This window comes from Bos javanicus, chromosome 3, assembly GCF_032452875.1.
Source record: "Bos javanicus breed banteng chromosome 3, ARS-OSU_banteng_1.0, whole genome shotgun sequence".
Taxonomy (NCBI): Eukaryota; Metazoa; Chordata; class Mammalia; order Artiodactyla; family Bovidae; genus Bos; species Bos javanicus.
This window is the reverse complement of record NC_083870.1, coordinates 94173571-94199246: the sequence shown is the minus strand read 5'-3', so window position 1 is coordinate 94199246 and position 25676 is coordinate 94173571. Positions and strand designations below refer to the sequence as shown.

Sequence of the window (25676 nt, the reverse complement as noted above, 5' to 3'; positions counted from 1 at the left end):
TATCTTTTCTCTCTGGTTTTTTTTAACCTGGATGTGACGTCTTAAGGGACCCGACGGAAATAGAACGTCAGGCGTTCTAAAATGGCGAACCGTACGGTGAAAGATGCGCACAGCATCCACGGCACCAACCCTCAGTATCTGGTGGAGAAAATCATTCGGACGCGAATTTATGAGTCCAAATACTGGAAAGAGGAGTGCTTTGGACTTACAGGTGAGCAAGAGCGTGCTGAACACCCCCCTTCCCTGCCCCAACCCCCATCGTCCCATGGCCCAGTTTTCCGGAGTAGTACAATAGGACGGGCCCACTGGGGGTGAGATTTAGGGAGAATTTTTCAGTCATTCAGAAGAATCTGAGCGCCTACTCTGTGCCTAGTGTTGTGTTGGGCTTTGGGAACACAGATAGACCTGATAGGAGTTTATTCGGAAGGGTGTCACAGGTCGTTTCTTCGAGGCATTCCATATTTAATGAGAACTTACTGGGTTCCAGTGTTAACCCTGAAGGTCTTAAAGGAGCGTCAGTATTCCCGAAACCAAATTTATAATCTTATTACCCCCAAATCTGGATCATTTGAAATATTTTCACTTCCCAGTCCTAATATAAATATATGTTTTTAAAAGAAATCTTCCAGGTCGTCTTTGATACTTGTTTAATTCTGGCTGTTTTTGGTACCTGTGTTTCCCCCGTGAACCATGAGTTCATCTACTGTAAAACGAGCGCAGTAATACCCACATCAAAGGTCTACGGATTAAATGATTTAACCCAAGAAACGTAAGGATTAAAGGAAATAGTGTGTAAGAAGTGTTTGGTATATAGTTACAGCTTGTTATTCATTCGCTAAGTAGTGTCAGACTCTTGTGACCCCCTGGGCCGTAGCCTGCCCGGCTGCTCTCTCCTCCACTGTCTGCGAGTTTGCTCAAATTCATGTCCATTGAGTCGGTGATGCTATGTATATTTAGCTACAGCTATATATTAATAAAAGTACTCAGTAATCAGGGGTGGTAGTGGTGCTAGTTGTTACCACTGTTAATTACTCCTGTGCTGTTACTGCGCTGCCATCACCCTAGCTATGTGTCCACGGAGGCGTCATATTGTTTTTCTGAGTCGCCATTAAATTTTGGAGTCATGTAAGATTTACTTTGGGGGCCTTTTCTCATTCCAGAGGTGAAATGACTTGCCCTAGTTTACAAAACTGGTGTCTGATTTTGATGACAACATCGAAAAGTTATTATCCCCATTGTCTAGATAAACTTTAGTTAGAGTTACCTAGTTATTGAGGAGTGGTTTGTTACAGTTTTCGTCCTTCTAACTCTTATTTAATCTGGCAGTTTTTCCTGTAACATGATGGTGACAAGCACAGACTCTGAAGTTAGACTTCTTGAACTAAAATCCAGGCCCTGCCACTTTCTGGCTGTGAATCTTGAGCACATCACTTAACCTTTCTTAGCCTTCATTTTCCTTAGCTGAAAACAAGGGCAGTGCTAGAACTTAACCTCATGACTTGTGAAGATTAAATGAGGTAATATGAAATGCTTAGCAGAGTACTTGGCATATAATTCAGTGTATATTGGCTGCTGTTATTATTTAATACACACTTGTTCTCCTAATTCACACTTGAATTACAAGCTGTTAATTCAGGAGCACCAAATTTTGAACTAACTTTAACTCTCTGCACTTCAAACCTGTAAAAGCTTAGTCCTAATATGTTGCAATGCCACTCTGTTTTGTTTTTTAGCTGAACTTGTAGTCGATAAAGCCATGGAGTTAAGATTTGTGGGTGGTGTCTACGGTGGCAACATAAAGCCAACTCCTTTTTTGTGTTTAACCTTGAAGATGCTTCAGATTCAACCCGAGAAGGATATCATTGTAGAGTTTATAAAAAATGAAGATTTCAAGTGAGTGAAATATTTACTGGCTAATATAAATATTTTAATTTCGTGGTTCAGAATTTGGCTTTGGTTAAAAGAAGTGAAAACACTGTATCTCATTTCCAAAGTCCCACTCCAGTATTTTGTTCTTGAGCCCCTTGAGTTTTTGTTTTGTCTGTTTTGATTGTATTAACCTTCTTCTTTACTTTCTGAGCCTTGGTGACTTTTCTTCCAAAAAAGTATTTCACAAAACTCACTGACATATATTAAGCAGATGTTAGTGCCAAATATGTTGGTAGCACTGAATACTTAAGGATGAAGAAAACAACATAAAGTGTGGTAAAGAAGAAGGAAACATTTGTGTTAATTGTAGGTTCATGTCCAGACCCTATTACCTATGAACTGTGACCTTGGAGAAGTTACTTTCTTTTCTAAATTTTACTTTCTTTACCTGTAAAATGGAAACAATATTACCAACTCAGGATAGATGTGAGGATTAAGGAAGAAAGAGCTGTAAATCTCTATCGGTGCCTGTTGCATGGTATCTGGCCCCAAAAGATAAGCTGCTCAAGGAGCTCACAGACGAGAACAGGAGACAGATGTAATAATAGATTGTTATTGCCAATCTCTATTCTAAGAAATTTACATGGGATAATTTATTTAACCTCCACAACTACCCTGTAAAATTATTATCCCCATTATGTAGGGGATGAAACTTAGGCACAGAGAGATTGATTTCCCCAAGATCAAATGCTGATAAGTGGCAAAGCTGGTTTCAGAGTCCATTTCTTTCGCCACTGTATTCTGTTTGTCATATAAGGAAATGAATTTCAAATGCCTACTGTTTATTGAAATGAAGATTTGAGTAGGTAGTTGGGGTATAGGAGAAAGGGAAAATAAAGGAATCTTATAAACATTAATGGCTAGAAAATAACTAACTTTTATTAGGTACTTACTCTGTGCTATATACCTCGCTTAGCATCTTATTCATTTTTTACTTAATATACCAAGCCATCAAATTAGGGACTAGCATTTTACAAGGATTGAGAAAGCAAAAGTAAATTGCCTAGTGTTACAGAGTTAGTAAATAATAGAATCAAAATTTGAACCCAGATGACTGACTTTTTTCCATAATCAGCATTCTGCTTTCCAGCAAGTAGCAATCTGTGTAAATTATATTGTTAATAAATAAATCTCTACTTTCTGTTGTTAAATTCAGTATCTCATTTGATTCTTAAAATAATCCCATGAGGTAAATAGGTTGTATCTTAGTTCTACAGATGATATAATAGACTATGAAAGTTGAGCATTATAACCCAAGTCACTGCAGCCAGTAAGTGGTAGAATGAGAACTTGAACCCAGGTTTCCATATTTTAGCTATTTTTTCTGCTGCCCTATGCTACCTCTAAAAATGTAGCTTTCTCATCTGCCAAAGAGAAAAAAGAACTTGTTTATCCACTGCTATCATGAGAAAAGCTACTGGTAAAACTCAGGAACTTTGTGGAATGGCCTATTGTTTCACTGTGGTCTATTTGTCAGGTACGTCCGCATGCTGGGAGCACTTTACATGAGGTTGACAGGCACTGCGATTGATTGCTACAAGTACTTGGAGCCTCTATACAATGACTATCGAAAAATCAAGAGTCAGAACCGAAATGGAGGTGAGTATGGTGCTAAGTATCTAGGCCTTCATCCCTGAGCCAGTTTTTATTTCGCCAGTATCTCTGGCATCACATAATCCAGATTGTTAGCGTCTTCAGTCAGGTCCTCCATCTCTCCTGGGGAGTAATAATACTGCATTAGACTACTAGCTTCCTGTCAACCTCACCCAGTCTGCCCCTGTCTGCCTATCTTTCCAGCTGCATCTTATGTTAATCCCTGCTTTGCATCATGTGCTACATCCCGTAAGATCTAGCTCCTGAATGACCTTTGTTTTCCATTTGTTGGACCTTCACAGTTCTTTCTACTGGCCTTTGTTATATGATACTTCACCCTGTAATACATGGACTGAGTGTGCTCATACTTATGTAGGAATCTTCCTAAAACATAAGTATATCCAGGAGGGGCAGCTCCATACCTTTTACAAAGAGACACATTTTACGGTAAAATGGGATTCAGATAATGCAATCAGAACTTTTTCTCACTTAGTGTCATAACAAAAGATTAGTAACATTGGCCTTTACCCTCTAAATATTACATTAAGGAGTACACGGTTAAGAATTTGGTATTATTCTTCAAACTTTTGTTAGCTTACTTATTCATTTGAATAAATACATACTAAGTGACAATGTTGCGCCGGGTACTGTACTACATACTGGAAATAATGTGATGAACAAGATGGACATGGTCCTGGCCATCATGAGATTACTTGTTTATGACTATATTATGCTAGACTAAGATAGGGTTTTTAAACCTAGTGATCATTTGGGCCATATATTTCTTTGTTATGGGGAGCTGTCCAGTGCATTGTAGAATGTTTAACAGCATCCCTGGCTTCAACTCACTAAAGGCCGTTAGCACCCCATAGTTGGAGAGGCAACACCCCTGGTTGAGAACCACTAAACTAAGGTAATGTTTACCATAGAAATTCTAAAAAGCTGTTGCTCCACTTACCATGTAAGATACATGATTCTTAAAAATAGCAAATCACTATCACTTGGAACTAATATAATATCTTAAGTCAGGTTGCCACATGTGCTCGGTTGCTAAGTCATGTCCAACTATGTGTGACCCTGTGGACTGTAGCCAACCAGGCTCCTCTGTCCATGGAATTTTCCAGGCAAGAATACTGGAGCGGGTTGCCATTTCCTTCTCCAGCCTAGAGATAAAACTCACGTCTCCTTCATCAGCAGCCAGATTTTTTATCACTGAGCCACCCAGGAAGCCCCAAATCAGTTATACGTTCATTTAATAAAGTTTGCTGACCCACATAGGGGAAAAGATAGATATTTTATTTTTAGGAACTTAGTAGGTTCACAGGAGATGCTATACTTGAGTTGTAAATTTTATTCAAAAACATTACCCTTTTGTAATTCAGGACTTATTGTGCTTCTTTTTATGCTTGTCTTTCCTGCTAATTGGGACAGCTTCATTCATCCCATTATTCCCAGTTCCTAGAAGAAGCATGGCACGTAAATGGCCTCAATAAAGGGGAGTTGACTGGTTGAAGATTGGTGGTGGTGACAAGGCAGTGAAAGCCTGTAGGTTGAGCCCAGGTTTGACAGTAATCTATTCAGCGTTAATTGCCACACTGTAGTAGCTTTATTAGTGCATGTGTAGGCAAAGGGAAGGGGCTTCCCTGGTAGCTTAGATGGTAAAGAATCCACCTGCAATGTGGGAGACTTGGGTCCTATCCCTGAGTCAGGAAGATCCCCTGGAAAAGGAAATGACAACCCAGTCCAGTGTTCCTGCCTGAAGAATCCCATGGACAGAGGAACCTGGTGGACCACAGTCCATGGGGTCAAAAGAGTCAGACACGACTGAGTGACTAACACACACACACACAGAGGGAAACTGCAGAGAGTTCACACTTTCTATACCAAATACCCTGTTAGATGTCTTACATAAAGAGTCTTAAACTTTTTTAACTTTTTGGCTATTTAAACTTACTTCCAAGTTAGTTGAGCTTATGGTTTTTCTTTCAGAGTTTGAGCTGATGCATGTAGATGAATTTATTGATGAACTACTGCATAGCGAGAGAGTCTGTGATATCATTCTGCCCCGGCTGCAGGTAAGAGATAAAGGTCATATATACACAGTACACAATAACATGTGTGTAAAGATCTCTTTATACACATGCATTATAAAACACCGTGGATCTCAAAATCTTTTTTTAACTGAAGTGTAGTTGATGTACAATATTATATGTTATAGGTATACAGTATTGTGATTCACAATTTTTAAAGGTAGTATTCCATTTATAGTTATTATAAAACAGTGGCTCTGTACAATATATCGTTGTAGCTTATTTTATTTCGAATACTTTGTTCCTCTTAATTCCCTCCCTCTTTCCCTCCCCTCACTGGTGATCATTAGTTTGTTCTCTATATCTGTGAGTCTACTTCTTTGTTATATTTAGTAGTTTGTTCCTTTTTTGAGACTCATATAAGTGATATCATACAGTATTTGTCTTTGTTTGATTTATTTCACTTAGAATAATATCCTCCAGTCCCTTGGACTGCAAGGAGATCCAGCCAGTCCGTTCTAAAGGAGATCAGCCCTGGGTGTTCTTTGGAAGGAATGATGCTAAAGATGAAACTCCAGTACTTTGGCCACCTCATGCGAAGAGTTGACTCATTAGAAAAGACCCTGATGCTGGGAGGGATTGGGGGCAGGAGGAGAAGGGGACGGCAGAGGATGACATGGCTGGATGGCATCACCGACTCGATGGACGTGAGTCTCAGTGAACTCCGGGAGTTGGTGATGGACAGGGAGGCCTGGTGTGCTGCGATTCATGGGGTTGCAAAGAGTCGGACACAACTGACAACTGAACTGACTGACTGACTGAATATCCTCCAATACTGTATAGCACAGGGAACTCTGCTCCATACCCTGTAATAACCTAAATAGGAAAAGAATTAGAAAAAGAATATTTTAATCTTTCCTCACTTAACATAGTTATTTTGGAATATATCCATGTTTTTGCATATACTAACAGTTTTTTATTTCATTTGTTGCTCGATAGGAATAATATTCTGTTGCATGGGTATATATACCACAATTTGTTTATCCAGTCATCTATTTATGCAGAATTGTGGAGTGCAAGGTCAGTGTATAAAAGTCAGTTGTGTTTCTGTACATGAGCTAGGAACAATTAAATTTGAGATTTTGTATAAAAGATACTATTTATAACAGCATCAAAAATTATAAAGTAATTATGGATAATTTTGTTTAAAATGTGTAAGACTTTAAACAATATAAAACATTGCATTACTGACAGAAGTTAAAGAAGACATAATTAATGGAGATATATCATGTTCATGGTATATCTGACGATGACTTAACAATTGTTGTCAGTTCTCCCAAATTAATCTATAGATTCAATTCAGTTCCAATCCAAATCCAAATAAAACTTGATAGAACTTGGCAAACTGATTCTAAGATGTATATGAATATGGAGAGGACCTGGAATATCCAAAGCAGCTTTGAAAAAGAACAAAGTAGGACAAACGCTACCTAATTATAAGACAGTGTTGTGGTGGCATAAAGCTAGACAAGCAGATCAGCGGGACAAAGTGAAAGAACCAGAAGTAAGTGTATAGTACATGTTTATGGTCGGTTGGTTTTCTGCAGAGATGTTAGGGCAATAACAATTGAAAAAGGATAATCTTTTCCACAAATGGTGCTAAAATGATTAAATACCCATATGAGACAAATGAATGTCCCCCTAACTCACATTATATGTAAAAATAAACTTGAAGGGGATAATAGACTCATAAAAGCTAAGAGCAGAAAACTTATGGAAAACATAGGTGAAAATCTTAGTGACCTTGTGTTTGACAAATTCCTGTAATAAAACGTGAACTATTTATTAAAAATTAATAAATTGACTATAAAAATTAAGAACTTGCCTTTCAAAAGATACCATTACAAAACTAAAAAGGCAAGCCACAGGCTGGAAGAGTACATTTGTACAACATATATCCATAAAAGTTCTTTAATCTGTACTTTATAAACGACTCTTGAACTTACTAAAAAGAAGGCAACCGAGTGGGAAAATGAACAAAAAATTCTAACAGATCTTTTACCAAAGAAAATACATAGTTGACCAGTAGCACATAAAAAGGTGTTCTATATCATTAATCATTCAGTTCAGTTCAGTTGTTCAGTCATGTCCGACTCTTGGCAACCCCATGAATCGCAGCACGCCAGGCCTCCCTGTCCATCACCAACTCCCAGAGTTTACCCAAACTCATGTCCATCAAGTCGGTGATGCCATCCAGCCATCTCATCCTCTGTCGTCCCCTTCTCCTCCTGCCCCCAATCTCTCCCAGCATCAGGGTCTTTTCCAGTGAGTCAACTCTTCGCATGAGGTGGCCAAAGTACTGGAGTTTCAGCTTCAGCATCATTCCTTCCAATGAACACCCAGGGCTGATCTCCTTCAGAATGGACTGGTTGGATCTCCTTGCAGTCCAGGGGACTCTCAAGAGTCTTCTCCAACACCACAGTTCAAAACCATCAATTCTTCAGCGCACAGCTTTCTTCACAGTCCAACTCTTACATCCATACATGACCACTGGAAAAACCATAGACTTGACATAGCCTTGACTAGACATTAATCATTAGGGAAATGCAAATTAAAAGCATAGAAATATGCACTACATACCTATAAAATGTGTAAAATAAGACTGATCGTATCAAGTGTTAGTGAGGATGTGGAGGAACTAGTAGTCTCCAGAGCCTATTGGTGACAATATAAACTGGAACAACCAAACTTGGAAAAGTTTGGCAGTTTCTAAACCATTCAATCCAGCTATTCCACTTCCAGGAATTTACTCAGTAAATGAAAGCATATGTCCACACAAAGACTTAAGCACAGATAATCTTAACAGTTTTGTTTGTAATGGCCAGAAACTGGAAGCAACCAAATGTCCATCAAGTGAATGATGTGGCCATACAATGATACTGCTGCTACTGCTAATACTCCGACTCTGTGCGACCCCATAGACGGCAGCCCACCAGGCTCCCCCATCCCTGGGATTCTCCAGGCAAGAACACTGGAGTGAGTTGCCATTTCCTTCTCCAACGCATGAAAGTGAAAAGTGACAGTGAACTCGCTCAGTCGTATCTGACTCTACTCAGCAGCAAAAATGAACTGTTGATAAATAGCAGTAGCATGGATGAATCATAAAATAATTGTGCTGAGTGAAAAAAGACACAAAATTGTATGTACTGTATAATTCCTTTCTAATGTAAGCTATAGTGACAATAAAGAACAGTGGTTGCCTAGCTATAGAGTAAGGGATTGGGGAGGAGAGGGAATGAGAAATCCGAAAGGAGCACAGGTAAACTGTTGGGTGGGGCGGCTCTATCCGTTATACTGATGTATTGACTTACATTTGTATACAACACAATACTCATCAAATTGTATACTATAAAAATTACAGTTTATTGTGTATCACTTATTCCTCAGTGAAATTGTAAAATGTATTGCAAAAGTCATTGGAATACCTGTAGACTAAGAGTCTTTGACTCTCAGATTCTGATATTCTGTGTAAAATTGGTAGCATTGATGAAAGGGTCCCACAGACAGTGTTTAAGATGGGGCATGGGAACAGATTCTTCAGAGTTTTAAGCAACCACAGAAACCCAAATTGGGAAGACCCAGAACTTAAGATCTCCTTTTTGATGCTGCTGTAGCTCAGTAATTCTGAATCAGTTTGCTGTATCCCACCTTGCCTTGCTAGATAAAAGCCAAGAAGGAATAATTTAAAGATCAAAAGTCAACATAGCATTTTTGCTGTTCAGTTGCTAAGTAGTGTCTGAATCTTTACAACCCCAAGAACTGCAGCACGCCAGGCTTCCCTGTCTTTCAGTATATCCCAGAGTTTGCTCAAACTCATGTCCCTTGAGTCGGTGATGCTATCCAACCATCTTATCCTGTGTTGCCCCCTTCTCCTCCTGTCCTCAGTCTTTCCCAGCATCGGTCTTTTTCAGTGAGTGGGGTGTTTGTATCAGGTGGCCAAAGTATTAGAGCTTCAACTTCAGAGTCAGTCCTTCCACTGAATATTCAGGGTCAATTTCCTTTAGGATTAACTGGTTTGATCTCCTTGCAGTTCAAGGAACTCTTAAGAGTCTTCTCCAACACCCCTATTCAAAAGCCTCACTTCTTCGGAGATCAGCCTTCTTTATGGTCCAACTCTCACATCTGTACATGACTACAGGAAAAACCATAGCTTTGACTACATGGACCTCTGTCAGCAAAGTGATGTCTTTACTTTTTAATCCACTGTCTGGGTTTGTCATTGCTTTTCGTCCAAGGAGCAAGGATCTTTTAATTTCATGGCTGCAGTCAACTATCTGCAGTGATTTTGGAGCCCAGGAAAATAAAATTTGCCACTGTTAACATTTTTTCCCTGTTAGCCATGAAGTGATGGGACCAGATGCCATGATCTTTGTTTTTTGAATGTTGAGTTTTAAGCCAGATTTTTCACTCCTCTTTTCACCCTCATCAAGAGACTCTTTAGTTCCTCTTCGCTTTCTGCCTTTATTTAGAGTGGTATCACCTGCATATCTGAGGTTTTTGATATTTCTCCTGGCAATCTTGATTCCAGCTTGTGATTCGTCCAGCCTAGCATTTTGGATGACGTGCTCTGCATAGAAACTAAATAAGCAGGCTGATGATATACAGCCTTGATGTACTCCTTTTCCAATTTTGAACCAGTCCATTGTTCCATGTCCAGTTCTAACTGTTGTTTCTTGACCTGTATACAGGTTTCTCAGGAGGCAGGTCAGGTGGTCTGGTATTCTCATTAAGAACTTGCAACAGTTTGTTGTGATCCACATACTCAAAGGCTTTCACATAGTCAGTGAAGAAGAAGAAGAAGTTGTTTTTCTGGAATTCCCTTGCTTTTTCTATGATCCAGTATATGTTGGCAATTTGATCTCTGGTTCCTCTGCCTTTTCTAAATCCAGTTTGTGCATCTGAAAGTTCTTGGTTCACATACTGTTGGACCTAATTTGAAGAATTTTGAGCATTACCATGCTAGCATGTGAGATGAGTGCAGTTGTGCAGTAATGTAAACATTCTTTGGCATTGCCCTTCTTTGGGACTGAAATGAAAACTTCTTCAGTCCTGTGGCCGTTGCTGAGTTTTCCACATTTGCTGGCGTAATGAGTGCAGCACTAATAGCATTATCTTTTAGGATTTGAAATGACTGAGCTGGAATTCCATCACCTCCCCTAGCTTTGTAGTAATGGTTTCTAAGGCCCACTTAACTTCACACTCCAGAATGTCTGGCTCTAGATGAGTGACCACACCATTTTGGTTATCCAGGTCATTAGACCTTTTTTCTTTAGTTCTTCAGTGTGTTCTTGCCCCCTCTTCCTGATCTCTTCTGCTTGTGTTAGGTCATTGCCATTTCTGTCCTTCATCATGCCCATCTTTCCGTGAAATGTTCCCTTGGTATCTCCAGTTTCCTTGAAGAGATCTCTAGTCTTTCTTCTGTTTTCCTCTGTTTCTTTGCCTTGTTCACTTAAGAAAGCTTGCTTTTCTTACCTCACTGTTCTGGAATTCTGCATTCAAATGGATGTATCTTTCTCTTTCTCCTTTGCCTTTTGCTTTTCTTTTCTCAGCTGTTTGTAAAGCCTCCACAGACAACCATTTTGCCTTCTTGCATTTCTTTTTCTTTGGGATGGTTTTGGTCATCACCTCCTATACAGTATTATGAACCTCTGTCCATAGTTCTTCAGGCACTCTTGTCTACCAAATCGAATCCCTTGAATCTGTTTGTCACTTCCACTGTATAAACGTAAGAGATTTGATTTAGGTCATACCTGAATGGTCTAGTGGTTTTTCCTACTTTCTTCAATCTGAGCCTGAATTTTGCAATAAGGAGCTCATGATCTGAGCCAGTCAGTTCCAGGTCTTGTTCTTGTCAGTCTGATTTCAGTATTGGCCATCTGGTGATGTCCACGTGTAGGGTCATGTCTTGTATTTTTGGAAGAAGGTGCTTGCTATGACCAGTGTTTTCTTGGCAAAACTCTTGTTAGCCTTTGCCCTGTTTCATTTTGTACTCCAAGGACAAATTGCCTGTTCAGACAAGGTAAATACATAAGAGACAAAGCAGAGATTAGTAGTTACCAGGGGATTCAGGGAAGGGAAATGAGGATTACTTAATAAGTATGGCATGTTTTTCTGGTGTGATGAGGAAGTTTTTAAACTAGTGAGAGGTGGTGATGGAAGAATTTTACACTTTAAAATTGCTGATTGTGTACATTGTGAATTTCACCTCAATAAAAAACAGATCAAAGGGACCTGAAAAACATCAATGTGGAGTACAGAATGGATTGTAAATATGATAAATGGGTAAGGTAAACTTTCTTGAGGCAGCAAAGCAGATGGATGAAGATAGTTGGTAGTGCTCACAGATAAGTACAATGAACCACTCTTCCTCCAGAGTGACTCAGTTACAGAAAATCATAGAAAGTAATTCTGAACATTATTTCTCTTTTTCCATATTGATTATTATAGACTAGTGAAAAGGATGACATTTCAAATCTGAAAACCTGATTTCAGGGTCCAGTTCTCACACTTTTTATCCTTAGCTATGATTATTAAGTTTAGAAATACTGTAAAAAATGATATACTCTGAACTACAGTCAGGTTGTGACTAAGGTTTCTAAATCCAGTCATCTCTGAGCAAGAGTGTTGATGCAAATGGGGTAGTCTGCTGGAGTCCAGAAGGAAAGACCGCAAAGCAGACCTCACTGAGGAGAGGAAAGTTAAAATATGACTGATACATGTTACCATATCACTGAGAGGTGTGTTCTGGTGTGGGCCTCTATGTGCTGGATGAAGTGACCCTTAAGACTACCTTTAGCTTTGATTTGTTTCTTTCAAGCAATCCATAGGGCATAGCTTCTCATGTGCCCTGGCATTGGCAGGGAGCTGCTCTGGAATGAATTCTAATTTTATCAAACACAAATACTGGAAGTTAATACATTGACGTTGATCACTTCCAAGTCTGGTGAGCATCAGGGATTCTGGATGCCCTGTCTGATGCAGTCCTAGATCCCAGACTGTGGTGATCTTTTCCAAGGAACCCTTTTTCAAGGGATTCACGTCACTGAATGGCATCTTTATCTCATTTCTCCTAACCTTTATAGAATTTTGTTAGGGATGAATGAGAGCAAAATAAGAGTACAAATGGTACTATTTATTTTAGGGCTATCCAGTGATCTGTATGTCCTTGGCGTGCACACACACACAAACAAAAACAAAACCATAAGGGTCTTATGACCCAGCCAGTCCTTTTGTCTGTTTTGAACTCACCTTTGCCTTTCAGGTCCTTAGTCACTTAGGATTGCTAAGTCACATCTTAGAAGAAAATGAAACTAGGAGGTGGTTTGTTTATATCCTGAGCCTTGTTCAGAATGCATGACAGCTCCCCAAATCCTGGGTCTAATAGAGAATTGGTGCTATCAAGAGCAGGAGGACCCAAACCCCCACAGTGGACTGAGTCTTAGTGAATCTCTTAGTGGATTCTGGTCTGAGCTGCTCCTGGCAAAGTCCCAGCCAACATTGTCTTGAACTATTGACCCTTGTGTGTGAAGCCCATAATTTCTATTCAAGGCTACAGCTATACTGATTGATACTCTAGTGACCTTGGAGTATAAGGTCACAGGGAATAGAGGCAATAGAAAAGTGATATTCTCTTCATCTTTGTATTTATCTCTTTACAGGGAAACTTAAAAATATATATAGATCTTAGGTATGCTAAAGTCTCTAAGAATATCTGTGTCTGGGATGTCTTTGAAATGAAATTGCCTCGGCTGTTGTGCCATAGGTTTTCTGTCACTTCCAGAAGCCCAGTATTGGAGCTTCAGGACATAGAGGAGATAGAAGGGCCCTCTCTAACTTTCATTGTTTTCTCTGTAGAAACGCTACGTGCTAGAGGAAGCTGAACAGCTGGAGCCTCGGGTTAGTGCTCTAGAAGAAGACATGGATGACGTGGAGTCCAGTGAAGAGGAGGAAGAAGAAGATGAGAAGGTCAGGCACCTGGGAGCTTAAGGGTTGAAGGAGGGAGAATTACAGGGAATGGGAATTTTTTTTTGTTTTCAAACTGTATTTAGTTTTAACCAAAAAAGAAAAACCCCAAAATACAGTATTTCATCATTGAGAGTATGGGTCCTTGAGTTAAATGGACTTGATCCGTATCTCAGCTCTCCTGTTTACTAGTGGCCTTATGTTATATAAATTATATAATCTCCATATATATTTTCTCTTCTATAAAGCAAGGATTATGATACCTTTCTTTTAGGACTTTTATGAGTATTAAATGAAATTACATACATAGAGCCCTTAGCTTTGGGACATTATAATTGCATAATAAGTGGTAGCTATTAAACACTTGGGACAAAAATAATAGTGTTCACAATTGAATGCATACTAAGAAGTAAACCTAGTTTAGGGAAATAAAAACCACCTACTGCATAGTCATGTTCTTCCACTATTTGTTAAAATGCTGAAAACTTGAAAACAAGCAAGTTGTCAGGGAGCAGTCAGGTAAACTATTTTTAACAATTCAACAGTATTAGGCCACCATTAGAAGTATTATGAAAAATAACAAATGAACTTCCTTGGAGGTCCAGTGGGTAAGACTCCCGCTGTGGAGTGGGGTGGTGTGGAGAACTAAGTTCTAACTTAGTTCCCCCTGGTAGGAGAACTAAGATCCTGCATGCCACTTGGTGCAGCCAGAAAAAAATGTATGTGATAACGTGGAAACGATTACAGTAAGCTTTTTTTTTTTTTTTTAAGATCTAAAACATTTGTGATTAAAATTACATGTGTAGAAAAAGCTAGGGGGAAATATAAGAAATTCTGGCCTGTGGATACTAAGGTAGTACAGATGAAAGTGTAGCTCTGAGCTTAGTAGGCTCCATATAAGATAAGTGTTAAGGGAAGCACAGTCATTCATTAATGGAAAGTCAGGCACGGCTGAGGGGCTTTTCTGTGGTGAGTGAACCAAAAACATGCATTCTTTTTTTTTTTTAATGGAAAATTTAATCACATACCAAAATGGAGAGAATAAACCTCCATTTACCCATCACCTAGCTTCAACAGTGATCAGCTCAGCTATTTTGTTTCCTCCACATCTACTCAGTTGTCCTCCACCAGTTATCTCAAAGCAGATCACGGCCATCATATATCTCATATTTCATTCGTCTATTTTATTTTCTGTTAACTAGTTCTTGAGTCTTGAATTGGATTTGGGGTTTTTGGAGTGAAGCAACACTGCTTCATAGGTATAGTGTACTTCCTCCAGGATGGGATAGTCTGCTCTCTTTTTGTAATATTAGGATCCACTTGATGATCTCTGCATAGATCCATTAAGGGTTGTAAAATAATGATATTTTTTAAAAAACCTCCCAAATCAACATTTAGTTTTTTTTTTTTTATAAAGTTTATATAAGAAAAGTAAGATAAGTTATTTCCCTTTGTCATGTTTTAAAATCATGAGTTGATTTTATAGTATTCTCCTAAGAAGATTTGCCCTTGGTAACATTTGAATTTATCAATTTAAATATATTTGGTGTCTGGACCATTATTGTCCTTGTTGGTGCTGGATTGCCCTCTGTCTGGCCAGTGGGGGCCCCTCAACTTCACGGTTTGAAACAATCATAGTAGTTTCAGCCCCTTGCTGTCTGATACAATGACATGTTCTCGTTATGTCTTATTAAGATTGTAGCCTGGACCTAAAAGTTGCCATTTTTCCAAGAAGCTCTTAGTTCCATTAATTGAGATATGTTATTCAGAGACCACAGTCTGGGCTCATTGCTACATGGTGTTTCTAGGACTTTACAGTTGATAAAGCTAAAGGAAAAAGAAATTGTAAGCTTAAAATACAATATATTTAACCTCATCAGTCTTACATCTCTATTTCTTCTTTCACATTGGAAATCCAACTTCTTAGGAGATAAGCATACTTAGCTCTCATTACTCTTACATAGTTCCAGAATAATGGTACCAGCACAAGAACAGTAACGGGATTATTAGATTTTGATTTTTTTATTTGGTAATGTGTTTTCTTGTCCTTAGTGTTATCCCATATATATTCAGAGTACTGTGTTTTAAAGTCAGTTAGAGGTGGAATTTGGGATGGGATGGGGAGGAGGGTATAAGCCATGTTCCTAGTTGGCTCTCTGTAAGCCTGTGCTCATCACTGACCCAGACCCTCTCTTTTCCAGTTGGAAAGAGTGCCATCACCTGATCATCGCCGGAGAAGCTACCGAGACTTGGACAAACCCCGTCGCTCTCCCACACTACGCTATCGGAGGAGTAGGAGTCGGTCTCCCAGAAGGTAAGGCCTTAGGCATTGGCATATTCCAGGGATACTTTAAGCACTGGAGTGTAGAAGTTTGGACTTCATGGAAGGAAAATGCTAGCCTATGGATAATGTGTGCTCAGCAATGTATTAATTGCTACAAAAACACCACCCACAAAACCTCAGTGGCAAACATTTATTTAATTCACAGGTCTGTGGCCAGTGATTTAATCTGGGCTTAGGCAGTTTTTTGAGTATAAGCTATGGTCACTCGCTTGTTTTGCAATATTCTCTGTTGGCTAGTGTAGCTGGCCTTAGCTATGATGACTGGAGCAGTTCATCTGTGTGTGTGTCACATTCTAGGCTAGGTTAGGCCTGTTCCCATGGCAGTGGCAGAACACAAGACTGAACAAGCCCAACCATGAAGTAATCTTTCTAGCATCTGCATCACATGTACAAACACCTCTTTGGCCAAAGCAAGTCACATGGCCAATCTTAAAGTTAAATGACAAAGACATGGATAACAGAGTTGGGTTAAGAATTGGGGCAATTTTTGCAATTTTCAGTGTCCAGGGCACCTACTAAGGTTCTTTTTTCTCTTTTTTCTTTCCATATAGGCGGAGTCGGTCTCCCAAAAGGAGGAGGTAGGCCTTTAGTGACTTGTGATGAAGGATAGAGATTTGGGGAGGGGGGATGTTGTTGTGTTTATATTGTCAGGACAGATACGGGAGTCTGACCAGTCATTTCCACAGCCCCTCCCCTCGCAGAGAACGGCATCGGAGCAAGAGTCCAAGACGTCATCGCAGCAGGTCCCGAGATAGACGGCACAGATCCCGCTCCAAGTCCCCAGGTATAGCATTGGGGCCTTTTGCTTGCTGTTGGTTGTCTTAATAAAGAAATGCAATAGGAGCAGTTAGCCTCCTACAATACAGGAGTATCTTACTCTATTACTGTCTAGAAAAGGAAGTGGACATAGAATTTGAAAATTAGAGTTCACATTTTAACTGTCATTTATCAGCTTTGTTGATAGGATGGTGAGCTTCAGTTTTTGTCTGAAATTATAGGAGGAAGACATGACAAAGTAGTGGTAAATACCCAGTGTGGTGGTAGTGAAATTTAGCCATAAAGCCCTGAAGGCTAAGTGGGTTCAGTTCTTCACTACCAACAAGGTGTCCCTATCACAAGCCAAAAATGAACTAGAGAGTGTGAGGGTAGAAACTGGTACACTGAATAGCCTTTTTTCTTCTCCAGGTCATCACCGTAGTCACAGGCACAGGAGCCACTCAAAATCTCCTGAAAGGTATGGATTAACTTCTATTTTGACTTAAGAATATAAGTCTTTATTCACAAATTAAAGTCCCAATTACAAGTCAGTTGGACCTTGTGTTAATGGAGATATAATCTCCATCAATACAATTTAGGAATTGTCCTTAATTACAGGAAGAAGTGGTCTCTTGACCTGAAAATTATTAGAATTATATATACGTATGTAGTTATTTTTCCTGTAGGATTGCGGCTTTGGATAAAGGCATGAGCCTTAATCTCAGGAGCCCTGGGACTCTGTCCCAGCTTTTAAGATTTTTTAAAACATATTTACTTCTGGCCACACTGGGCTTCTTTGCTCCTGGGCCCTGTCTAGTTGTGGCGAGCGAAGGCCACTCTCCAGCCACGGTGTGTAGGCCTCTCACTGCAGTGACCCCTCCTATTGCAGAGCACAGGCGCTAGGGCTCATGGGCTTAGAAGCTGCGGTACACAGGCATAGCTGCCCCACAGCATGTGGGGTCCTCCTGGACCAAGGATTGAACCCGTGTCCCCTGCAGTGGCAGGCAGATTCCTAACCACAGGACCACTAGGGAAGTCCCAGTCCCAATTTTTAATACTTAGCAGTTGAGTGACACTGGATAAGTCATTTTCATTTGGTAAGCTTCCATTAGATACCTCTAGAAACTGTACACTGTTGGAAGCACTCGATCTCTCAGAGGTCAATTCTTCAATGGTAAATTTTGGAGAGTAATGCCTAACTCAGTGTTGCTCTTAAACATAAAAACACCAAGTACGTTTAATGAATATTGACTGTCTTTGTCCCCATCAGTGTTAGCACGTATCAGTCTTTCTCAAAAATCCTTACTCAGCTCCTAAAACAGCTGGTAAATTTAATGATTTGTATGTGTCACCATTTCAGGTCTAAGAAAAGCCACAAGAAGAGCCGGAGAGGGAATGAGTAATGGACTCAGTTTGGTTTTAATACAAGTGGCCTTCTGTGGAGATGAAGGCATCTGTCTACGTAGAAGATCTACTCAGTCCCAGGCAGCTATGAGAGTATTTTAGATTTTTTTTTAAACCAAGTTTTCACTTTTTTTTTTTTTTAACATGAAAGAGGTGCTGAGTTTTGTATCTCTTTATGAATTGTATGTAATCCACACATTTGAAAGATAATGCTTCCTGAACTGAGCTGCTTTTGGCCTCTTTGTACAATCAGCCTTGTTTGTACTGAAATTTATGAGGGTAGAATGGATTCAAATAGGGTGTATGAAACAAGGGGAGAATGTGGCCACATTGTTATTTTTGTTATTAAATTTGACACACCCATTTCCTGTTTTTCTGTGGTTTTAGTTTTGGTTTACACTGAGATTAGAACTGTTTCGAGAATTCTGAGATACGGGCTACTGCTTGCTGTTCCCTTAAAAAAACCAAGTCGGTAAAATATATTAGCTCCAGGTTTTACTTCCAGCAGCAGCAAATGGTAATAAACATGAAAACTGACCTGTTATCAGCAACTTTATAAGAATGAATTCAGTTGTAAGGCTTTTTCTGGATTATTTAATCCAGTTGCATTAAACGTTCAACAAAGAGTAAAACTTGACACCTATTACATAGCATTATTGTATAGTGTTTCTTCTTCCCTACAGCCTTGAATTCCAAATTAAGGTGCTCAGCACCTTTATGCTGTGAGCGTTGATACTGTCAAGACTAGGCAGTAGCAGTAGGGCAACCAGGGTGAAAACATTCAATGGAGAGAAAAATATCTAATGCCACTCAGGGTTTTAACCTGAGTTACTAAACAACAGCACCATTCACAAAACCAGAAAATACAGCAGGAAGAGACCAGGTTTTAGAGGGGCAGGTAGTGAGAATTGTGGTAGTAGGGAGAAAAGAATGCATTCAGCTTAACTTGAAGTTTACTTTGAGACAGCTATCGTATATCTAGATAAAGCCCAGACATTATAAATAAGAACTGGAGCTGAGCTAGTGATCTAACCCTGAATTGACAATGTTTAGGTAATTGCAGAAGGTGTAGAATTGAATGCAATGCCCAGGGAGCGTACATTTGTAAGGAAAACCAGTAGTAGAATCATAAGCAACACTCACTCTGTTGAGGAAGAAGGGCAAACACTGACTGAAAATTGAATCATTTCAGAAAGGTAGAGGAAATGGGAGAGAGGGGTTAAGGATGCTAAGGACAAAGCAAAATAAGGATTAAATAGTGCCCATGGGTATTGATAATCAAGAGAGTGTTGGATCTTTGCTAGAGGAGTTCTGTCTACCTGTACTCACCTTTCCTCCTTTAAAATGGAAAAAAAAAATTGATTTCCTGCAGCTCTGCCCCTGGCAACAATTGTGAAGACCAACTGCCACACAGGATCCAGTTTCTTGGGAAGTCATATCTAGTTACAGGCTGAATATCCTATTGCTTGTTGAACTTAAGGACTTTAGTATCAATATTAGTTTGGGGATTGTATTTGAGATTTCATGTTGTTCAATAATTGCTCTCCTGATAATATTTGAGCTAATAAAATCATAAGAGTTATTATGGTTCATCATACAACTATATATAGGACTGTCTTTAAAAATTAAATGTAAGCGCCTCTATTTGAATCTGTTACATAGAGTCCTAGCAGTTATTTCTTTTATCAAAGTGCTCTAAATCGAAAAAAAAAAGTGTATTCTGGCTGAATGACCTATGGACCAACCAAATTATCATCCAGTATATTAGTTTTAAAAGTATATTTTTAAAGTATAAAAATGTAGAAACCCACCCTAAACCCCAGTAATATTTAATACCAAAAATAAACCTTCCCAAGCGTAAACTACACACTGACAGCCTACTTGAGAGTGGGACATGTCAAACCTCTCTCTCTGGAGATCCCTTTGATAAACTACAGAATTGTAGAGCAGATGACTTTAGGACAAACCTTGCTGAGGGACCACTTCTGCCATCTGTGTGCTAGCCTACTGCATGAGTGAGGCCTTGGAACTAAAGGTTTACAACTTTCTTTGGCCTGTATTGAGACATATTTTACATCTTACCTCTATACTTTTACATATTCTGCACTAAAACAGATTTCAAGAAGATACTCCTTATGCAAAATACATTCTGATATTTCATTATCAGTTTTACCGTTGGGTATACAATCACTAAATGGTTTATACTCCCCACAATTTGAATTATACTGCTTTAAAAAGTTTGCCATTGGGCATGATGACCTTTTAATACTAAAGAATGAAGGGATATGTATTCTCAGGGGCAAAGGAAACAATGGATTTGGTGAGAGGCTTCCAATGTAACAAAGTTCATTCCTCTAGCCCCTTTCCATTATTTTTGGCAGATCTAAATTTAAATAAGCACTAATCAGAAAAAAATGCTCACATGCTGGTCATTCCTAGCCAAAAAAAGGAACAAGTTTCTACAGATTCAAAAAAGATAAAATGATCTGTTTTTTTTTAATGCAAGAATACAAGTTCAAAGAGATTAAAAGATAAGAGGTGGAAAGTAAGCATGGCAGAGCTTGAAGAAATGAAGATTTGAAAACTGAAAATGAAAGCCTTAGAAAATACAAAATAGATAAGGCACAGAGAAAACAGATCGGAGGAAATAAAAAATGGAAAAAGCTACAGAGATAATAAAAAGACATGGAAAGAAATCTTGCCCATGATTAACTGATATTTCTGATAAAGAGAATTGAGCAAATCAACTTAAAAAATTCAAATAGAAGAAAAATCACCTTGATTTAAAGAGAAAAAATATGGGCACCCAAGCAGAGAAATCAAGTCATGTATAGTGAGGGAAAGGATCAGGATGGCCCCAGGCACTGCCATTAAGGCAGTGAAGCAAAAGGCTCCAAAGGTCTAAGGAAAACAGTGTGCCGGGAACTTTATACCCAGCCAAGGTTGTCCTTAAAATATAAAGGGAATAGACATTCTTAAGTTTTCAAGTGCTTATAAGCATACAACCACTTGGGGGGGAAACTGATGTTACTGAAAAAGAAATGAATCAAATTAAGGACTTAGGGGAAAAAAGCAGCAGTAAAAGAAATGGTAGTAAATGCTTTAGAAATTTTACATAAAAATAATGGAAAATTGTTAAATGAAATATTTGAACACTGTACAGAAATAAGCAGGAAGTAGGAGAACTCAGTTTTTTATGACAGGAGTCATACGATCTCTAAAACATACATGAAACTGGGAAAAAAAAAAACTCCAGCCTCTTTAATGTTTTCTATACTTGTCCTTATTTTAGGAGTCTTTAGATTCTCTTGTAGAAAAAAATTTTTTATAAGTTGAAAATTTTACATTTTTTTTTCTTCAGTTAAATTGATGTAAAATTAATTTGCTATATGTACTAAATACAGCATATGAACCCACTTTTGTAAAACTTTTCTTATGTATGTGTAACTATATGTTATGTATGTATTAAAGAGATGGTTTGAAAGAATGAAACTCTGGATATTAATATTTCTGGAGTGATTTTTATACTGTTATTTAATGCTCTTTTTGTAATAAACATTATCCTTTACAAGGAAAAACTGTGGCGTTTAGGGCTTTTTTATAAGCTTATCAACACATTTTATATATTGTTTCTTGGAATTGCAAATTAGTAACCACTTTTTGACAATACAGCAATTTTGTAGTATGTAGCTTCTTAGGTGGCACTAGTGGTAAAGAACCTGCCCGCCAGGAAATGTCAGTGTAAGAGACATGGATTAGATCCTTCCATCCAGAAGATCCCCTGGAGCAGGAAAAGGCAACCCACTCCAGTATTCTTGCCTGGAAAATCCTATGGACAGGGGAGCCTTAAGGGCTAACAGTCCATGTGGTGGCAAAGAGTTGGACACAATGAAGCAACTTAGCATAGCACAGCAGGAACCTTTGAATGTTTATCCTGAAAGTGAAAGTGATGTCTGACTCTTTGTGACCCCGTGGACTAGCCCACCAGGCTCCTCCGTCCATGAGATTCTCTGGGCAAGAATACTGGAGTGGGTTGCATTTCCTTCTCCAGGGGATATTCCCAACCCAGGGATCGAACCCAGGTCTCCCGCATTGCAGGCAGATACTTTAACCTCTGAGCCACCAGAGGTTTATCCTTTTTATCTAATAATCCCATTTATAGTAAAGTAATTAGCTTCCAATTAAAATAATTTATATTAAAAAAATAAAAATTCTGACTTAAAGTGCAGTGATAATTGCCATTTAAGATTTGTTTCTGCCTAAAAGGTAAATTATCATTTCTATTATCACAAGATCTATAGTTTGTGAATAAATGCTGTTTCTCTCTGGGTTATTATGCTTTTAATGTTCAATTGAATATAATTTCCTAGCATCTGTTTTGATTTCTTATGATTATTTAATAGTGAAATTTAAATCACTCATTTAATACTGAAATGGGTTATATTATAAATCTTGAATATACAAGATAAATAAAAAACAATGCTAACAGAATAGTTAACAAAATAAAGAATTAAGTATTATAAAAAACTGGCATAAAAATTGAGATATTTCATTTATAATAAAATGTTAATTTGAAAAAAAAATTTCACCATAATACAGTTGATCTTTGAATAATGTGAGTTTGAACTGCATGAGTCCACTTGTATGCAGATTTTTTCCCAATAAACATTACAGTTCTACATGATCCAAAATTGGCTGAATCTGCAGATGTGGATATGGAGGGCCAACTATGGGATTTAAGCACCTGTGGATTTTGGTATCTGCCACAGATCCTGGAACCAATTCTCTGGATACTGAGAGCTGACTATAACCAAATACAAGAGTAGCCTATCCTATCATCATTTTACATATATATTTTATAAATTAGAAGAGCTGGAAACAGCAGAAATGTCTTATCTGCAGGGGACTGAATGAATATATAGTATGTTATTGTTCATATTTTTAAGTAATCTTTAATGGCAAAGGAAAATGTTAATTACTCCATGTGATTGAACACTATACAAAAATTTCAAAGCAATGTGATCTTAAGCGTGTATATGTATTCTCTGCAGAAGACTGAATTTCAGACTTTTCAATTGATCTACAAGAGATTTGAATTCATAATAAATTTTATAGTTTATATGAAAAGTCTATAAATTGTAAAACTCAGCTACTACCACATAAATTACAAACAAATTTTCTATTTTTCAACTTGGAACAGTTCTACAATTGAATACTAGCAATTACTGAAGGAAGGACAAGTGAAATGCTGAAAATTACTACATAGGAACACTGTTATATAAGTAAAACTTAGGTGACTGGGGTTTATTGCCCCATAAATACCTTTTGCCAGATAGTATACTACCTACCTTAGAGAAGGAAGGCTGAACTGGGGCAGTCTCTTGTTGCAGATTAATTTTGGGGGCAAGAGGAGTGTTGCGCTGCACAGCTTTTGGCATTTTAGTTCCCCGACCAAGGATTGAACCCAGGCCCTTGGCAGTGCTCGTGCAGAGTCCTAACCACTGGACCACCAGGGAATTCTCAAATCATTTTCTTTTTAATGAATATTTAAAATATGTACAAAAGTAGAACAGAAAAACCAGCACTCTATTCTCTTAAGACCTGAAAGGACATGAAATGCTTAGAACACTGACTTTAAAGAAAAATCTTGAATTCTCTTAAGTCATATTTTAATAGAAAAGTGTACATTGGGCCAGTTACCTATCTCATCATTAACAAAAGCAATAAGCTAAACTCCACCACTTAGGAGGATTCCATGAGATTGTGAATGAAGCTTTTTTTTTTTTAAGTTTAACTGACCAACAACACTATGTTAGTTCCAGGTGCACAGCATAGTAATTCACAATGATCGCCAAGGCATGCTGAAGCTTTAATATGAAAAACTAACAGCTTAACATTTAATAAATTCCTTTCCAAGGCTATAAATACGGCAGGAAAGCCTTCCAACCACCTGCAATAGATTTCAAGCATCTCCCTTCCATACTGGAACTGTGGCAAAAGCCCACGTGCTCTCCTATTTAAGGAACACATATCTGTGAGGAAGCAGAAGAAAGATGATACACTGTTCTTAAAAGACATTGTATTTACTTATTCTGCAGATTTCCAAATAAATCTATAGCATCGTTTAGTCTGAAATCTCTGGCAAGTCTCTCTCAGTTGTTCATATAAGATGACCTCACTTCAACGTAAAGTACCAGGAACAGTTAAATACACCACCACCAATACAAGCTTGAAATCCAACTATAATCACTGATCACGAGGTATTATTGGTAAACACCATCCTTCCAAAGCGTACTTTGAGTCCAGTAATACAGGACTCAAAACAGTCTGGCATATGTTAGTTCCTCAGTAAATAAGAATTACCTTCCCTCCATTCTAATTGTCAGTATCCGTTTCAATGGTTTAAAAACTCTACTTCAAAGACCTGTTTCAAATTGATTCCCAACATGTAACTGTCCCAACTTTAGAATTCATTTTGTTTTGCACCTCCAGTTTTTTCAATGATAAAATGAGATAGTATCTGCTTCTATCAATCTCATATGGGTGTTGTGAAGATCCAATAAAATAAAGTGAAAAGATTCTTAGATCTTTTTCTAAAATTAAGTCTGTGATTCAGAATAGTCTATTCACTGGGAGAAAAACAAATCTCTGGGGCTTCCCTGGTAGTCCAGTGGCTAAGACTCTGTACTCCCAATGCAGAGGGTCTGGGTTCAATCCCTGGTCAGGGAACTAGATCCCACATGTAGTAACTAAGAGTTCACATGCCACAACTAAGACAGGGTGCAGCCTAATAAATAAATGCTTTAAAAAAAATCTCTGAATTGTAACATTATATTCCTATCATCTAAACAACTAGATGAATTAACCAAATTTGACTCTTGTCAAAAAGATTTATTAACTTAAAATAGAATTACTTCAAATACAGACAAAAGCAAATTTCTGTTCAAGTATGAATATTTTCAATATACAAGAATGTAAAAGAAATTCTAAATCTTCAATCTTGAGGTTTTATTTTATTATTTTTTTACCTTTTAAAAAGTTTTTGGCACTACAAGGTTCTGTAAAGAATAGAAGTGACAAATTTAAAACACATGAAAGTCTTTCCTAATTCTTAAGAACAATATATATAAAGTCTGAAGCAACCAAAGTATGAATACAGCTAATAGAAAATAAAGAATGTAATTTTTAAATTCTCTCTTTATACAATTCATCAAGGTTAAACAAAACAAAATTCCCTTAAAAATAGGGTAATAAAATAGATGAAATTTGTATCACCCAATTTGGTGATACTAGTAAAAACTATAGTTCATATTTATATACAAATAATACAGTCTTTAAAAACAGTCTTAGAATTTAAATAAGCTATCTAAATGTTAAAATTTTAAATCAGAACCTGATTTGTTTTATTTTCCATTAAATGTCACTTTTTCTGCTGAATGTAACTGACACTGAGGTACGGATACCCTTGAGACAGCAGGATTGGCTGGTTGCTGTGCATCTGTAGACCAGCTGAAAGAAAATGGACTTGCATTACTCCGACACGTTTCCTCTTGGTGGGTGGGGACAACGCTCTCTACACCGACGGGTGGCACATCTGT

General features: G+C 38.1%; 2 protein-coding genes and 1 non-coding gene across 14 annotated transcripts in view; 2 read left to right on the top strand and 1 right to left on the bottom strand.

The window, feature by feature from the left end:
• Positions 1–64: 64 nt before the first annotated feature.
• Positions 65–18441, top strand: PRPF38A (pre-mRNA processing factor 38A). Its single transcript, XM_061411975.1, has 10 exons — positions 65–211; positions 1734–1893; positions 3407–3528; positions 5512–5597; positions 13467–13577; positions 15776–15888; positions 16470–16496; positions 16605–16702; positions 17104–17152; positions 18035–18441. The coding sequence occupies exons 1-10, from the start codon at positions 82–84 to the stop codon at positions 18075–18077; spliced, it is 939 nt and encodes a 312-aa protein (XP_061267959.1). The 5' UTR covers positions 65–81; the 3' UTR covers positions 18078–18441.
• TUT4 (terminal uridylyl transferase 4) overlaps positions 18175–25676 on the bottom strand; it is a 156950-nt gene continuing 149448 nt past the window's right edge. For 7 of the 12 annotated variants that reach the window (XM_061411956.1, XM_061411958.1, XM_061411954.1 and 4 more), the window contains one exon: positions 18175–25587. In XM_061411956.1, the coding sequence (XP_061267940.1) occupies positions 25499–25587 (89 nt within the window). In that variant the 3' untranslated portion in view covers positions 18175–25498. The other 5 variants (XM_061411961.1, XM_061411962.1, XM_061411964.1 and 2 more) reach the window with 1 other exon arrangement.
• On the top strand, positions 24735–24807 carry TRNAG-CCC (transfer RNA glycine (anticodon CCC)). Its single transcript has one exon. It is a non-coding gene; the product is annotated as a tRNA-Gly (tRNA).

Coding starts and splice junctions, on each gene's coding strand:
- PRPF38A (XM_061411975.1), top strand. CDS start 82: ATGGCGAACCGTACGGTGAAAGATGCGCACAGCATCCACGGCACCAAC. Junction 13,578..15,775: donor AGGAAGAAGAAGATGAGAAG/GTCAGGCACCTG, acceptor TCTCTTTTCCAG/TTGGAAAGAGTGCCATCACC. Junction 15,889..16,469: donor AGGAGTCGGTCTCCCAGAAG/GTAAGGCCTTAG, acceptor CTTTCCATATAG/GCGGAGTCGGTCTCCCAAAA.